General features: G+C 36.8%; 1 protein-coding gene across 4 annotated transcripts in view; it reads left to right on the top strand.

The window, feature by feature from the left end:
• Window positions 1–2,004: 2,004 nt before the first annotated feature.
• ankrd44 (ankyrin repeat domain 44) overlaps window positions 2,005–17,104 on the top strand; it is a 26,009-nt gene continuing 10,909 nt past the window's right edge. For 2 of the 4 annotated variants that reach the window (XM_084121633.1, XM_084121631.1), the window contains exons 1-14: window positions 2,005–2,498; window positions 7,253–7,336; window positions 8,920–8,998; window positions 9,302–9,372; window positions 9,592–9,792; window positions 11,046–11,133; window positions 12,299–12,441; window positions 12,526–12,738; window positions 12,824–12,902; window positions 13,270–13,384; window positions 13,484–13,566; window positions 15,353–15,416; window positions 16,074–16,142; window positions 16,775–16,915. In XM_084121633.1, coding sequence (XP_083977759.1) covers window positions 2,472–2,498; window positions 7,253–7,336; window positions 8,920–8,998; window positions 9,302–9,372; window positions 9,592–9,792; window positions 11,046–11,133; window positions 12,299–12,441; window positions 12,526–12,738; window positions 12,824–12,902; window positions 13,270–13,384; window positions 13,484–13,566; window positions 15,353–15,416; window positions 16,074–16,142; window positions 16,775–16,915 — 1,457 coding nt within the window. In that variant the 5' untranslated portion in view covers window positions 2,005–2,471. Of the gene's footprint in view, window positions 2,499–7,252; window positions 7,337–8,919; window positions 8,999–9,301; window positions 9,373–9,591; window positions 9,793–11,045; window positions 11,134–12,298; window positions 12,442–12,525; window positions 12,739–12,823; window positions 12,903–13,269; window positions 13,385–13,483; window positions 13,567–15,298; window positions 15,417–16,073; window positions 16,143–16,774; window positions 16,916–17,104 lie in introns of all 4 variants that reach the window. The other 2 variants (XM_084121630.1, XM_084121632.1) reach the window with 1 other exon arrangement.

The raw sequence follows: 17,104 nt of genomic DNA, 5'->3' as shown, positions 1-17,104 counted from the left end.
GGAGTTTCTCAGCCTGAAACAATGTGAGGCTATACTCGAGTAGAGAATTCTTTCTGATAACATCTGCTCTTTTCCATGAAATTGTAAACAATGGGCTTCATCATGGACTGCACTATGTTTGAGCTGATCTTGACTGAAAATATTCTCTTTAACCTTTTTCTTGATCAATGGTCCTTGGCTGCTAAGTTAAAATAAAAGAATGTTTTGGATCAGAAACTTATGTCTTTACCTGGAAGACTGCATGTTCATTCCAAACTAGTTTTGGAATGTTTGATCTTAGTTTTCATTAAATATTAAAATGTTTTAGGAAATAATTTAATTTCACTAGATCCTCCTGAGTAAAAACGGTTCTACACAAGCAACAGCTACTTCCTGTGGTCTCCTGACCTGCCAGGCCAAACTCTCATGCCTCTTTAAATATAGCCTCTGTATCAGTCAGTAACACATGGAGTCTGTTAGGTGATGTCATCCAGCAGAGCACAAACAAACACTGATATTTGCTTCCAGTGACATTGTGGGCAAGTTCCTGTTTTTCATTCCTTGAAGAATGTAGTGCTGTTATTTATTAACTGCATAGGTAATGAGACAAACATAGAACAGCATCAAAACAAAACGTTTCAAATTCTTATCACACAAGTGTTCATCTTTTAAGTGTATATCAAAAGGTTCAATGACAAAGACAATTCAATTACAAACTACAAATTTCCTGAAAGTCAGGCACCCTAAAATGTAATGTTTTTTTAATCATAAGTTGAATTTCATATATATATATATATATATATATATATATATATATATATATATATATATATATAAAATTATTATTTTCTTTAATAGGTACAGTGCTCATTAATCAACAGTCAAACACTGTAAATAAGCCCCACAGGCTAATTTTCATGTGTTGCCCCTTGCCCAGATTTTAAAAAATTAACCTAAAATTTAAACACATGATTGGTAGGGTATCGCATATACAAATCCAAATTAACCATAAATAAGAAACATGTATCACAAAAAATAAAAAATAGAAACAATATCAAATTACATGCAGTAACACTGCTAGGGATAATAATGGCAGTATCATACAAATGATAATTTATACATGATTACAAATTTGATTTGCTTTTAGCCAGTTCTTTAATTTAAATTTAAATGTTGAATAGTTTATACTGTGTGAAAAGAACATACAGTTTTGCTTATATTCAAATGTAAATATGAATTACTGGTCAATCAGAAACATGGACCAATGCCTCAGTTAAATAATTTGCTGCTTGTTGTTTGTTTTTAGCATGCACATAAAGAACTGTCATCAGCATATATTTGAATATTAACAGATGGACAGACTAAAGACATGTCATTAATATATAAACTGACCATAATAGGGCCCAAAATTGATCCTTGAGAAACTCCAATATTACAGTTTAGATTGATTGACTATTGCCAACACGGACACTTTGCCTCCTATTTGATAAGTGTGATAGCTGTATTCTATGCGTAGATAGATGAAACCAGAGGACTTTGCTCTTTGAGAACTGATTCATTTAAGCAAATCGGTTCGTTCGGACAGTTCACTAAAACGATTCACGTTGGAGTCATCACTCACTGTGATCGAGTCATTAAAAAGAACAGATTCACTAGAATGATTCATTCGTTCGTCAGACTAGCGAAGGCATCAGTGAGGCGATGATGATGATGATGATGATGGCCCCTCGGAAGAACTGACAATCCTGTGCATCAGATACAGAGGAGAAACGAAATAACAAAACCTACTATGGTGACGGAATAGTTCATGAATATTAATCAGGTTTTGGTGACGTTACTTCCTATTTTCCCTGAAGCATCCAGTCACATATCCTAATTAATATTCATGAAACAGTAGTTAATTCATAAGTCCGGTGTAGAATTTGTTAATTGGCCATCTCAACAGCGCCCACTTTGCCTCTCAGCCAATCTGTTACCAATGTCGGTACTTTATTAATATTCATAAGTCAGGACTTTGCCATAGTAGGATCTCGAAAATAGCAAGGGGAAGCATACAAAAAAAACGCTGACTTCCTGTATTTTCTTATAACGAATGAACACATAACGCAGGACATAAGCGAGTGGGATATAATATCTGAAATCGGTATCGCTGTTGTTGCCACTGCTGTAAATGCGGATTGTTTACAGCAGCCCTCGCATCCTTTCCTCCCTCCCCTTTTCCTCTTTCCCGGAGCGCCGGAGCGCTGATGGTGAGGCAGCGGCCACAGCTGCTCACGCCGACCGAAGATAGCGCCTGCAGACCCGGCCACGGCCGTCACATCACCCCGGGCCCCTGGAGGGTGCGATCCACAGCAAAGCAGGAAGCAAGCTTTTGATGCCACATCATTGTGCAGCACCATCCTCTCGTGAAAAAAGCGAACGGGCTCGTCTGGATTTGATTAATCCTCACCTCTAGGTCTTTTCAGGAGTTTGGATGTGCTGTTTCACATGATATGGCTGTTCTTAAACTAGTCGACCAGGTAATTGCACAATGTTTTTTGAATTAACAATATAGTTTTGATTGCAAAATGAACAGTTTAATTGGAGGATGTCATGTAGCTTATCTAACTGAGGGGTTTGCACATGATTAAATGTGATTTTCAATGAATGCATAAAATACATCATGTGATGCTCAATATGCTGGCTACAGAAACTGCATGATGCATGTGCAGCACAAAAAAGGATTTTGACAATTTGCTAAAACGACATTATTAAGGTCTTCCTTGAAAGTCAAAAACGGTAACATCCTAAGCAATTCGTGCAAGTCGTTGTTCACAATTTATTGCATAACTTGTGTAAGGAAAATGATCTGCTTTCGTCTAGAGAGAACAAACTTCCTGCTGTAGTGTGCTGTGATGCTGATGTTGATATGGCTCTTAAATCTAATCTGTACACCGATCCAGGTTTTGAGAAGATAAAAAAAAAGCATTATATCATTATCAGCACACCTAGTCAGTTTTCTGTTTTAACTAGTGTAGTGTAAGTTTTGTACCAATATATGGTTGAGCTCCACCCAGTTAAAGCTCAGATAGTCAAGTTCCTTTTTGTCATTAACATCATGATTGTTCACTGGATCCTTTGTTGTGATAGTAGCAGTAATTTAGGTTCCAACAATGCTTTTTGTTTGCAGCCTAGTTAGTAAAAGACTGAATTCATTGTCATTTTTATCTGTGATATGTTGAATACTGCTGTTATATTTATGTAAGCTATATCACACACTTGGAGTTACATGTTACATATTTTGAGACTAGTCACCTCCACTAATTGTTTGTTAGTTTTTCATGTGTCATTTGGTGGGCAAAAAGTGAGAAGGTTTAGTTTTTGTGTCGAGTAGACCTATTTCCCTAACGGTCAAGTGATGCCCTTATATCTAGACACTTGCAAATGTTTTAGGAGGTTGTCTATTAGGGGACCCATGGACTTCATGTCAAGGTCAAGAAGATTTTCCAGCTGTGAGAATGACATAATCTAAGTGTGCACTAAATCTTTGCACACTAAACGGTTAAAAGAATGTTTCGGATTCAAACAAGTTAATCTATCGACAGCTTCATGTTGTTGATTGCCACAGAAAATAACACCAACTTGACTTGTCCTTCAGTTTGTAATAACAAACAAAAATTGTGTGTACAGTAATGCATTTACAAAAATGGAATGAGATTCCAGAGGGTTTAAAAGCAGAAGTGTTCAGATCATATTTTTAATATAGCACTTTAATTAATTTGTTCGTACATGTTCATATTTTAGCTGTATTCATTTTTTTACAAAATGTAATCTTCTACAAAATGCAGTTGAGATATTAATGAAGTATGTTTAATGTAATTTTTTTTTTACATTCACTTTATTGAAAATTTAGCTTTCTAAAGACTGGTCAAAAATCATGGCATTAATTGCAGTAATTTTATACATTTAATTTTTACTTTTTCTCAGTCAAAATATTTTTCGCAAATAAAAAAAATATTTGTGGAAAAAAGTAATGTGCTAATCGCAGATGTGTACTTAATAACAAGCTAGTAAATATGTTCCAGAAAATATTTTAATAGTTTGTTTTAGTATAATGATGATGTAAAGGCCAACTGTTTAATTTTGGAAACAATTGTTTAATTTAGTTGTCTTCATAATATTAAATTTAATATTTTCCTGACACTGTAAATGGATCTTTATACTTAAACATATACAGTTGCCTTTCCCCTTAGACTTCTGTATTAAAGTGCATTAATATAAACGCATGTCTTGTTTGTTTTTACAGACTTAGACACAAGTTTAAATATTTTTTTGTGTGGTAATTGACACCATGCCCTAGAAAGTTTAACTTGCATTAAACCCATGTCATTAAGTTAATATGTGACACTAAATGTGTTCGGAGCGTCAGTAATGTTTACAGTCATTTTGGTCTTGTGTACAGTTTGATTTCCATATTTTGCCCCAAAGAGGAAAGGAACAGGAAGTTGTTGAATCTCAACATTCCCCCCTCATGCTTTTTTTGTAGTCTCAGAGGGTTACATGACACAAGTTCAGAGAGCGAGAGAGAGGAAATAGAGGATAGTGTGTTTACTGCTTAGACATCATCAGTGCTTAAGACTTTAGATGGTTCTGTTATGCTTTTCATGACATACATTAGTTTTTGATTTTTAAGGCAAAAGTTAAACCTATGCATGGATGAATTGTTCATAGATAGATTGAGTGAATTTCCATTTCATGGTGTGACTTTACACATCTGGGGAAAAATGCTGTCACAAGGAACTAGATTTCAGTTTTGCAGTTCCTCATTTCTGCTGTTTTGAAGAAGAACCTGCAGTGTCAAAAGTGGAGAAACCTCAGCTTTCATTGGCTAAGAAGAAATTTTACTCACTTATTGGGCGTAGAGGTAGATGATGGGAACGAGGAGTTGGGGGAAGGCCGTGTAGCCAAATGCATGTCAACAATGGCTTCAGTGTTGGAGCGTTTGGCTTTGGCATGGAGTGGTGCTGGGAGGTCGGGGAATGTCCTCATTTGTGATGAGCCCCGTCCAGATTGTGCGCTTGTGCCAGCGCTCAGCAATCTCGTCCTGAAGCTTTGCGGTGCCACAACACAGACAGCACTGTTGTCACCAGCTGTTGTGTTCTCTTTCAAGGGAGAGCCGAGATGTGTGCTTGTGTATGCGATCAAGACAGAGGCAACATCTCATAGTGAAGAGAATTCAACACTGTGTCAATGCTCTCATAAAAGAGCTCAATAAGGATGGCCCGGTGCCAGTGTGAGAGAGTTTGGGCCAGTGCTGTGTTGTAAATCTTACATTTACATTTACAAGTTGATCTTGTGCATGTGTTTTTTTATGCCTTGCAAACTTTAATATTTGTTTTTTTCGAATTCTGCTGATTGAAATATGTCACCAAGAGAAGAAATTTTGGGGGTTCAATGGTGGTCTAATTATTAATGGTATTGTTTTTTATATGATATCCTCTTAGAAAGTGCAGTTGCTCATATTTTGCTCTTTCATCACTCAGGATATGTTTCAGCTCTGTCTCAGATAAAAAATTTGTGGAGGAATGGAAAATAGAAACTGAATTGAGACAAATGGTTAACCTGCAGTAAATGTGAGGTCACATTCAGGCGATACACAATGTGTGTGTGTGTGTACACACACACACACACACACACACACACTGTATAGCACCTTTGAAAATGTTATATATATGTATAATACACACACACACACACACACACACACACACATATATATGTATATATATATTTATATTTATAAGATTCATGAAAAGAAAAATGCATGAAATTGTTCTGCCTTTGGTTTTTTAGAGAGCTGAGTGACTTGAAATGACTAACAGAAATGACTGATGGCTTGTGGCGAATTGGCCCTGCAGAGATCGTTTTTTTATGGATGATGAAATGAGTTTGAAGTGAGTGGGTGTTAGATGGCCTGTTTCTGCAGCTGAAAATAGAGCAGATCTCAACAACACATCTCCTGTTGTCTCTACACCGAGTTTGTTTGCATGTGTGCATGATAAAGAAAAAGTCAAAGAGTGAAAGAAGCTTTTTGTTAGAAACATATTTTGACATGCCTGAAAAAATGTATTTATATTTTTCATTAAACATAACTTTTCTTTACAAAAAGCCATAATGTAACTCCATTACAGCTATCAATTCATATACTAGGGTTTGCAATGTATGCTGATATACTGATAAGAGATTAACACAATCCTCATTCTTAGTGTTGAGCCCTGAAACACCCTGTGTGTAAATTTGCATGTTGGCTTGACTGCATGTGTTCTGTTGTATAGCGGAAGTGAAAATGCTTTCCACGCTTCCTCTGTGTCGCTTCTGAGAAGGTGAAAAAAAAGCAACAGGAAGTGAGATGTGGGGGTTATTGCAGATAGAGACACGGGAAGGATAGATGCAGCCAAGTTTGGCTCAAACCACCTCTCCTCTCTTATCCCACGCGTGCATCAGATTATCATGTTATCATTGTGCTGCCATTAATGTTTGGAACTTGGCACTTGAATTCAAGAAAATAGCTGGAAAATACAGTTTATAAATATATTTGGGTTCAGTTTAGTCTTTAGTCTCTCTCCATAAACAAGGATTGAAGGTGATAATTATGTAAAGGAAACATGACTTTAATTCAGTATGTGGTGCAAAACTTCCTTGGGGCTCTTTGGGTCCTGATTTGGCCTCCCTGTAATGACGCCATTTTATGGAAATGGTGAGACTGTGTGGTTTCAAAGCCTTCTTGTCTGGTTAGTGATTTGTGCTGAGAGAAACGGATTTGAAGAACTTATTTAACTGATTCTGAAGGACAAACTTTTAAGTTATTCCAAACATTGGGTTTGTTTAATTAACATAAATATAATCTAGATTACCACTTTTTCTTGAAAAAATGCAACATTTACCATTGCATAACCTGCTGCCACAATGTATTGGTGGTTGCAAGGTTTGTTGCTGTATGATACGAAGCAGTTCTGAGTGGTTTTTAGTGTGTTCCCATGTGGTTGCTGGGGCATTAGTAGGCAGTGTCCTTGGGTGTTATGGGTGGTTGCTAGCATTTGGGATTTGTTTAAATTTGTAACCTTAAAGGTGCAGTCACAAGGAAGGTCAGTCTATCGTCAGGACTAGTGTCGCAATGTATGAATCGTCAATCGTATATATTCATAGTCAATATAGCAACCAAGTTAATTTCAAACCAATGCTTCACGATTTTATTCTTTAATAACATGTTTAAATAATCTCTTGTTTTTCACAGCCACCCCTCGTCCAAGCCATCTTTAATGGAGACCCCGATGAGATTCGTATGCTCATATGTAAATCTGAAGACATCAATGCCCTGGTATGAATCAGTTTCTTCTATTCTTCTTCTCACATGACTATATATCATCTCTTTGTTCCCTGCAGCACAATAGTTGAGAAACCCCATGGAAAACAGCCAGAGATTTATATACATTTGTCTCTGTAAAGGCAACAGGACACAAAACAGTTTTCAAGGCCATTCTTCTTCCAGAATATTTATTTATTCTGCTTGTCTGTCTGTGTCCGCCCTAATGGCTCCAGCAAGAATTAGCTCGCTGTCTGAATGTTTTTTAAAGAGCCGCTGGACCAAAGTCATGATTTTAGGCTGCATGTGCAAACAGGTTCAGACAATACACACGTTGAGATGTCACCACCACAAGTGTGTGAGCACATTAGTACACACTGACGCCCCCTTTAGTGATTGAAGAGAGCCAGTCAATGCTTCTTTGTTGTGGATCCCTTGCATTGACCCCCCAGTCAGCATATTCATTTTAGAGGTGATCAAGTCTATGTCCAATTTTCTGTGAAAGCTTTGCAGTCCACAATGGGACTTTTGAAAATGTACAATATTTTGAGGTTTAAAAATAGTGGAATGTACTGTATAGGTCACATGAGTCTGGTTAGTGTGACTCTAGTCTTTCTAGCGCTGATGTAGATTTCCAGTTGAAACAGGAAGTTAGGGTAAGACACGTAGAATGGTTTAGCCTATCCTTTTTTTTTTTTATTAGCCAATAGCTTTTTGTATATGCCACAGCTTGCAAAATATGATGTGTTGCTTGCTCTTGCTATGTGGTTATATATGGTATTAAAGGGATATTTTGTCCATTTTTATTGGACACAAAAAAATATACACCTCTAAGCGCAAGATACACTAGCATTAAAACCAGGGGTGTCAAACTTAGTTCCTGGAGGGTCACTGTCCAGCAGATTTTAGGTCCAACCCTAATTAAACACACATGGACCATAGAAACCAGTAAAGTAAAAACAGTAAAGATAGTAAAGACATCTATGATGCCTTAAAAAAAAAGATTTGTTGTGTTCTTTTGAACTTTTCATTCATTAAAAAATCCTGAAAAATGAAGTAGCACAAAACTATTTTAGTAATAATAATAATAATTAAAAATAATAAGATATGTTTCTTGAGCACCAAATCAGCATTTTAGAATGATTTCTGAAGGATCATGTGACACTGAATACTGTAGTAATTGCTGCTGAAAATTCAGCTTTGCCATCACAGGAATAAGTTAGTTTAAAATATATTAAAACAGTCATTTTAAATTGTAATAATATCTCACAATATTACTTTTTTTACTTTATTTTTGATCGGATAAATGCAGCCTTGGTGATCATTGGACATAAGAGACTTCTTTCAAAAACATCGTAAAAATCGTACAGACCCCAAACTTTTGAACAACAGTCATAAATATTTATTCCTTCCTGGTAGAAGAAGACTGTAATTTCTAAATGTGTATGAACTTTTGAGAATACACTAGCATATAGAGAGGTTCAAAGCTCACAGACATGTAGTAAAAGTACATGTAGTTAATTTTTAACATCATCTTCCCACTTTCTTTTTCGGTGTCTCACTCTGTTTTTGTTTGTTTGTTTTTCAATCTCTCTCAGGACCCCGATAAGCGTGCCCCCCTTCATGCAGCAGCGTTCCTCGGAGATGCTGAGATCACAGATCTCCTCATTGTGTCAGGTAGAGCTGCTCTTTTTCTCTCTTTCTCCTTTCCTTCCCCACCTGCCTTCCATTGTAGCTTTACATCATCTCATATAAAAATAAATGCATGTTCAAAACCAATAAGGAATAGTTTACCCAAAAGTAAAAATTCTGTCATCAATTACTTATACCTTTCCAAACCCGTGTCTTGTATTACTATTATATAGTAAATGATGACAGAATTGAAATATTTCGGTGGACTATTCCTTTTAAAAATCCAGCGAGTCTTTATATTTATTGTAGTTCTTATTGTTTAATGTGTCTTGTACTACTTCATTTTAGGGGCTCGGGTCAATGCCAAAGACAACATGTGGTTGACTCCACTCCACAGGGCAGTGGCATCACGTAGCGAGGTGGGCTTAGTTTTTAAAAACGCAAAAACATGTTTGAATGAGAAACAGCTGCTGTGTGATGTTGTCACGTGCCAGGATGCCTTTAAAACAGTGCTATTCGTATGCTGCAACTCCTGTGTGATTAGAAAAGGGTTTTTTCCAACCCTGGATGCTGATTGGTCAAAATACTTCTACAGGTGTTACAGTTGTCGACAATCATTTTCTTTTGCACAAATCTAGGAGGCCGTTCGCGTGTTGATCCGTCATTCTGCCGATGTTAATGCACGGGACAAGAACTGGCAGACTCCGTTGCATGTCGCATCTGCCAACAAGGCCCTGCGCTGTGCTGAAGTCATCATCCCGCTCCTGAGCAGCGTCAATGTTTCAGATCGAGGGGGACGCACCGCCCTACACCACGCTGCCCTCAATGGACACACGGAGGTATTGCAAGTCGAGACTAAATATTTTTGCTTAATTCATAGCAATACAGAATTAGATCAAATTTTATTTTGGTACAGTTTAACGCAATAAGTGTTGCAAGTCCAAAGGACTGAGGCAGTGACGCTCCAACTGGGCAATTGCCTTTTAGATACAAAGTCACTTGCCCACCCTTACAAAAAATAAGTATACTTCAAGTTCATTTATTAAGTATGCTTAAGTAAAGTTCAAGTATATTTTAAGTATACTTTATGTATTAAGTATACTAATATCAATGTACTAAAAGTATACTTGTAAGTGTACTACTTCAATACTACTTGGGAATACATTGGCCCACTTTTTAGTGTATAAAAGTATACTTTTAAGTATACTTTAAGTGTAACAGTAGTACACTTTGAGTACACAACTAGTTTACAACTAAGTTTTTCAATTATACTGCAAATATACTACAAGTGAACATATAGGTAATGGTATACTGATAGTTTACTAGTCATATAAGTGTAGAACATTTTTAGTTTATGACTGTACACGCTGAAGTATACTCTCAGTAAACTGCTAGTTTATTAGTTTTATACTGCAAATATGCTTGCAAGTTTTCTTTAAGTGAACATAACATCATACTTATAGTTTTCTATTTATATATTATTCTTGCCCTTTAAGTATACTACTATGTTCACAAAATTTCACATACTCAGAATTAGGAACATATCAGGTTTTTTTTTAATATATCATATTAATTTTCAAACAATGTAAGTTTATAAGACAGTATGTAAAACTTGACAAAAGTAGGCTACTCAATCAAAAGAGTAAACACAACTACAAACAAAGTATACTTTTAAGCATATCTCAATCAAAATATTGAGTACAAGAATTGGCCTAATACTTAGTATAAGTCAGTATAAGTCAAGTATACTTAATTGCAATTTTAAGTATATTTCTGAGAAGTACATAAAAAGTAGACTGAAATTATTACTAATAGCACACTGATAATAATACAAAATTTCGTGAGGGTGCTGCTAAATACTTCCCACACTGCATTGTCAACATAGTGTGACATTTATTGAGCTCTCAACAATGCAGAATGATTTAGAAAGTCATTATATAAATTGTGATACAAACACGCAGCACACAATAAGAGCTTCAGGAGACCCATAATTACTGGTGCATTATTGGCTCATGCTTTATGCATTCTCTCCTCCATTTCTCCATCTCAGTCATTGTCACATTAATTCAATTTCCTTTCTCTCTATCTTCAGATGGTTAGCCTTCTCCTGGCCAAGGGTGCCAACATCAACGCCTTTGATAAGAAAGACTGCCGTGCACTGCACTGGGCAGCATATATGGGTGAGGGAACGATCCAATAAAAACTGTGACATGTATGCCCTTGTTTTCTTTTGTTTTCATTGGGACACAAAAGGAGATGTTCATGCTGCTCTCTTCCATTCAAATGTGAAAAATAGTTACAAGGCTGATAAGCTCCATAAAGGGCATCAAATCACCACTCAAGTAGTCCGTTCTACTTTCATACTAACTCTACAATAATAGTGTAATTGTTGTTAGAATGCAGTTAGAATGACAATTTTTTTTAAACTAGTCCGAAGCAGAATTCTTGGAGGTCTCCAAACATACACAGCAGCCTTTCGTTACTGAACGAATCATTTAAGTGAATAACCCATTCATAAAGACAGTCACTTGTTTCATTTTAGAATGAATCAGCCGTTTCTAACGAATCATTCAAATGCCACTTCAGATGCAGTTTCTGTGGCATCTCTGCTGTGCGGAATTGCATTTTGTTGATACTGGTTTAATTTGATTGGTAATGGCCCATAGTGCCTTATTATTCTAATTGAATTTATTAATTTAATATAAGAATTTGACATAAAAGATGGGGTCAAATATTGACCCTTTATAACTTCTGTTACTGCTGTGAACTAAACACTGCACAGTTTACTCTCTCACTGCAATATTCTGAAAATGAAAATCTTTGGGAGTCAGTTTTCCACGACAGACCTTAACCAGCCAAGGAACCAGCATGAAAACACTCAGCAAAATGTTGTCTAATTGTTGTTATCAACAAAATCCCCCCAAAATATTGAGATATCATTACTAGTCAGTATCGCACACCCAAAAATGCTAATTATGTGCAATATTCCAAGTCTTCAAAAAGAAATTAGCACTTGCGAACATTCATATTGGTTTTCCCTCAAACAATGGCATTGCTTCAGAAGACTTATATTATGTTGTGCACAGGTCGTATGGACTAGTTTATAGAGCTTTTATTGTGTTTTTTGTCCTTTTCCGAGTTTGACGGACCTTAGTCACATTCTGATTTTGTTTTATGGAAAGAAGTCAACATTCTGGAAAACATCTCCTTCTGTGTTCCACAGAATCGGGTTTGAAATGACATGATGGAGAGTAACTAATAACAGATTTTTCTTTTTTGGGTGAACTGTTTAATCTGCTATATCTGTGTTTATGTGTTCATGAGCCCCTCTCTATACTCTTGCAGGTCACTTAGATGTAGTGTGTTTATTGGTGAGTCAAGGGGCCGAGATCAGCTGCAAGGACAAGAGGGGATACACACCTCTACATGCTGCTGCTTCCAACGGTCAGATCGCTGTGGTGAAACATCTGCTTAGCCTGGCTGTAGAGGTACTTAGGATGCAAATAGATACATATAGGTAAGAGACCATGGGGTCATTGGACTTACCATTACATTGTATGCTTCACTCGTAGATAGATGAAGCCAATGCCTTTGGGAATACAGCGCTGCATGTGGCGTGTTTTAATGGACAGGACGCAGTGGTCAGCGAGCTGATCGACTATGGTGCTAATGTTTGTCAGCCAAATAACAAGGGCTTCACACCTCTCCACTTTGCTGCTGCGTCCACCCATGGTGCCCTGTGTCTGGAGTTCCTGGTCAACAGTGGAGCTGATGTCAACGTCCAGGTATGCCCAACTTGGACTAAATATAGACAGACCGTCCAAATCCTATGTGCTGTATGCTAATAAACATTTTGTGATGTTTCCTCAGAGTCGAGATGGGAAAAGCCCTCTTCATCTGACGGCAGTGCACGGACGATTCACACGCTCCCAGACGCTCATCCAAAACGGTAAAGCTGTTTTTAGCCGGCTGAAGGACCATTCACACAGAATGCGTTTTTGCAGTTAAAATGAGAGACACATGTCAGTGGTAAAAAGGCAAGGTCTGGAGACACGTTTTTTAAAATAGGAACTTCTTTTAACTTGAGCACCTCATTTTTAGAATGCCATGTCATGCACAAGAATCTGCAAAAAAAGCAAGACAAGTTCAACGGCCAAACACGTCTGTCTACCATGTGTTTACATAGAAAAGAATGGAAAATTAGCTCAGTGGAATGGAAAACATGTTCTGTGTGTACAGCCCCTAAAATGTCTGAATCTAAACTGCATTTGATTTTGATATGCACTGATAAGTACAGTTGTGTGTTTTTGATACAGGTGGAGAGATTGACTGTGTTGATAAGGATGGAAACACTCCGCTGCACGTTGCTGCTCGATACGGCCATGAACTTTTAATAAACACTCTAATCACGAGTGGAGCTGACTGCACCAGGTTTGACTGCATTTGGATCTTTGTTAAAAAATATTGGTAAAGCATCATAACTTGTTGTCTCTGATAGACTCTTTCATTCTCCCCTATATTCTTCTGCAGAAGAGGGGTTCACGGCATGTTCCCCTTGCATCTGGCCGCTCTGAATGCTCATGCCGACTGCTGCCGGAAACTCCTCTCCTCAGGTACTAACTATGCCACCAAATCACACTAGTTGCACTGCATTAATATAACAATGTAAACCTAGCGGAAACCATTTTTGCTTAAAATGTGCTTGTAATGTACACATTAAGCTCAAGCAGAAAATGCAAGTTTGAATCTGACTCTGGACATTTCCTGATCCCATTCCTTTTACTTCTCCCCATTATTTCCTGTTCTTTCTATAGGACTTTACTTTACTCTACTGAAAGAAGTCTCTTATGCTCACCAAGTCTGCATGTATATGATCAAATAGAGTAAAAAAAGTAATATTGTTTAATCTTATTACAATTGATAAGATATATTCTATTTGAATATATTTTAAAATGTAATGTATACCTGTCATGACAAAGCTGAATTTTCAGCAGCCATTACTCCAGTCTTCAGTGTATGCTTATTATAAATAATTCTTATTATTATCAACAAAAAAAAAATCATGATTGCTTGATGAATAGAACATTCAAAAGAACAGCATTTATTTGAAATATAAATATTTTGAAACATAAATACAAAGCTCTGTCATGAAACTGTAGAAGTGTAGATGATAGGTCCTTAACTCAACCTGCTTGCAATCACATCATTCTATATATGGCACTGCTGATTGGTTCCTGCTGTATCAGTAACCAATGAGCTCACGTGCTCAACCAAGTTGCAGCATGCTTTCAGAAACCTCCACCTTCCCCAGCTCCACTTGTATAGATCTGCTATGGGTAATTCATGTACGCAATATTGTACAGCAGCAGCATGTCTTACTTGCAGAATAGCAGATCTGGCGGAATAGCAATTCAACATTGTCATACCCATTACCATGCCAAACAGTCCGAGAGTTGTCATGACTGAAATGTCTTTACTGTCACTTTCGATCAATTTGATGATTTGAATAAAATAATTAATCCTTTCAGAATAAAATTATTTGCAAAGGTGTTAGATTTAATGTCATTGACCACATATCACACCAGGTCTGGGAGACTTTGAGGACTCGTTATTAAGGGCCTGTTTTGTATTTTGGTAACCTTCCCAGAAAACAGCAAAGGGAGGACCAACTCCATATTGATGCCCATGATTTTGAAATGAAATAATCAGTAATCACTAGTTATGGTCCACATACTTTTGGCCATATAGTGTTGTTGTCGATATTGAGATGAGGAGGGGACCAAGTACTGAACCAAGAGGTACCCCTCAAATTGATGCTACTCAGACAACCCTCCTCTTTAAAAAAATGCTTCATACTACTCTTTGTGTTAAATGCTGTTCTTCTTTATGTAATTAGGTTTATTCTGTGAGTTAAAGATATTTTGTCTCTGAAATGATTGGCATGAATTTTTCCTCATGTCTCTGCTGAAGTCTGGAATGCCCTAATTTCTGTGTGCTTGCTTAACTTGGACTCTTGATCATGGGATTGTTGTAGAGGAAACATGAGATTGAATGTAGATGCTGTATATCTGTACTTTTAAATCATTCTGTTTGATTGCACACATTTGTGTTCTCACCTGTGTGAGCGATGTGTGTTTGTCTTGTGTTTCCTGTGTGCACTGTCTTTGTTTTTCCTGCACTAACATACTTTCTCTCTCTGTCTCTCTTTCTCTCACATTGTCTCTTTTTGGACTCCTTTTTCCCCCATTTCATTCTTTCCCCCTCCTGCGGTCTGACACTGTGACTGTCTGCGTCTGATTGTGGGGGCACTGCATCCTTCCTCCCCATCTTGTCATTCCTCTACAGGACGGAGGTATAGCATAATGTGCCCTCTCAATAATGACTCGGTCCTGTCTGCAGGCTATCAAATCGATACACCAGACAACCTTGGGAGGACATGTCTACACGCTGCGGCTGCGGGCGGGTGAGTCTGTCTGTCTGTCTTGCAGACAGCCCAGTTAATTGTGGAAAAAAATACATGTCTAATAAGATGTGATCAGGTGTTGTGCTGGTGTTAGCTAAGCTTACTTTTCAAAAATGCAAAAAATAGGAAGAAACAATCTCTTATCCAATCTGACAAAAAATATATAATAAAATTAGCTTAGCTGAAATTAAAAACGGTATATTTCAAGTGTGCATACACATTGTAGAGCTATACAATTAGGTAGAGTCTTAGCCAATAAGGTGACTGAACCTTTTAACTGAAAGGCGGAACATATTTTGCTACATCTGACATATTGAGCATTGCTATTTCTTCCTTTTGTTTTTCTTCAAGAGGTCTGTCTAGTTCCTTATTCTGTTTCTGATTGGACCTTTTGTAAGTGCAATTATATTATGTGGAATGTGATACAAAATGTAGAAGTCTTTAAGTTATATATGGCCAAAAACAATACCTAAAAATGCATGAATACAATATCAAAACTAATTATTAAATTAATCTCTCTCTCTCTCTCTCTCTCTCTCTCTCTCTCTCTCTCTCTCTCTCTCTCTCTCTCTCTCTCTCTCTCTCTCTCTCTCTCTCTCTCTCTCTCTCTCTCTCTCTCTCTCTCTCTCTCTCTCTCTCTCTCTCTCTCTCTCTCAGTAATGTGGAATGTGTGAAGCTACTACTTAGCAGTGGAGCTGATCATAACCACAGGGACAAACATGGAAGGTGAGTTATGGGTAAATATGAGACATGTTCATCAGGATAATTGCTCATTCACTTTTCATGCCTGTGCTCACTTCAGCTGCAGTTAAAGTACTGAATCTTCTACATAGACAATACAACATCTGCGGTATTCATTGCATTAAAGGGGAAAATGTTATATTTTATAAAATCATTAAAAAATTCAGCATTAACAAAAGTTTTTTTATTTTTTATTAAGCATTAATAATAATTAAATATTTGAATTGCATTAATTCTTATTTTTTTTAAGTATTTTAAAATGTCGGCTTAAAGGAAAACTGTTATTTTTGGAATACAGTAACAATTTAACGACATTCAGATTTCATAGCATTTTTAACTTGATCATTTTATAAATAATTTTTAAGTAATATATTATAAGTTTCATTGTCATATGATAGGTGAAGATTAAATAATTTTTCAGGAAGAGTAGTAAGTGCTAAATTTAACTCAAATCTCAAGCTTTTTCATATACATTTTCTGATTGTACAACTATCACTGCACACATTAAATTATATCATTCCCTTTGTACAATTTTTTTTTGTACTTTAAACTTTTATATCATACTTAAATTTTGTCAACTTTATTTTAACTCTTTCTTTTATTATGGCTGTTGACAGGACCCCTCTCCACTATGCGGCAGCTAGTCGACACTTTCAGTGCTTGGAGACTCTGGTGTCCTGCGGTACCTGCATTAATGCCACTGACCACTGGGGGCGCTCTGCTGTGCACTACGCTGCTGCTTCTGATCTGGACAGGAGGTATACACATTTACACAAACAACCACATCTGTGATTTCCTCCTTCAAGATTCAGTTAAAAAATGGATTTGGCTCTGAGTTTGTAAAAATAAACAAATATTGCGTTTTCAGTAATAGACTTATAATGGAGCTCTTTGGGGCCTGATATTCTGAAATGTTTGAATGCAAAAAAACCTGCAGCTCATCAGTC

The sequence above is a fragment of the Abramis brama genome (assembly GCF_963993115.1).
Source record: "Abramis brama genome assembly, chromosome: 8".
Lineage (NCBI taxonomy): Eukaryota > Metazoa > Chordata > Actinopteri > Cypriniformes > Leuciscidae > Abramis > Abramis brama.
The sequence above is the reverse complement of the archived record's forward strand: the minus strand, read 5'-3'. Positions and strand labels throughout refer to the sequence as shown.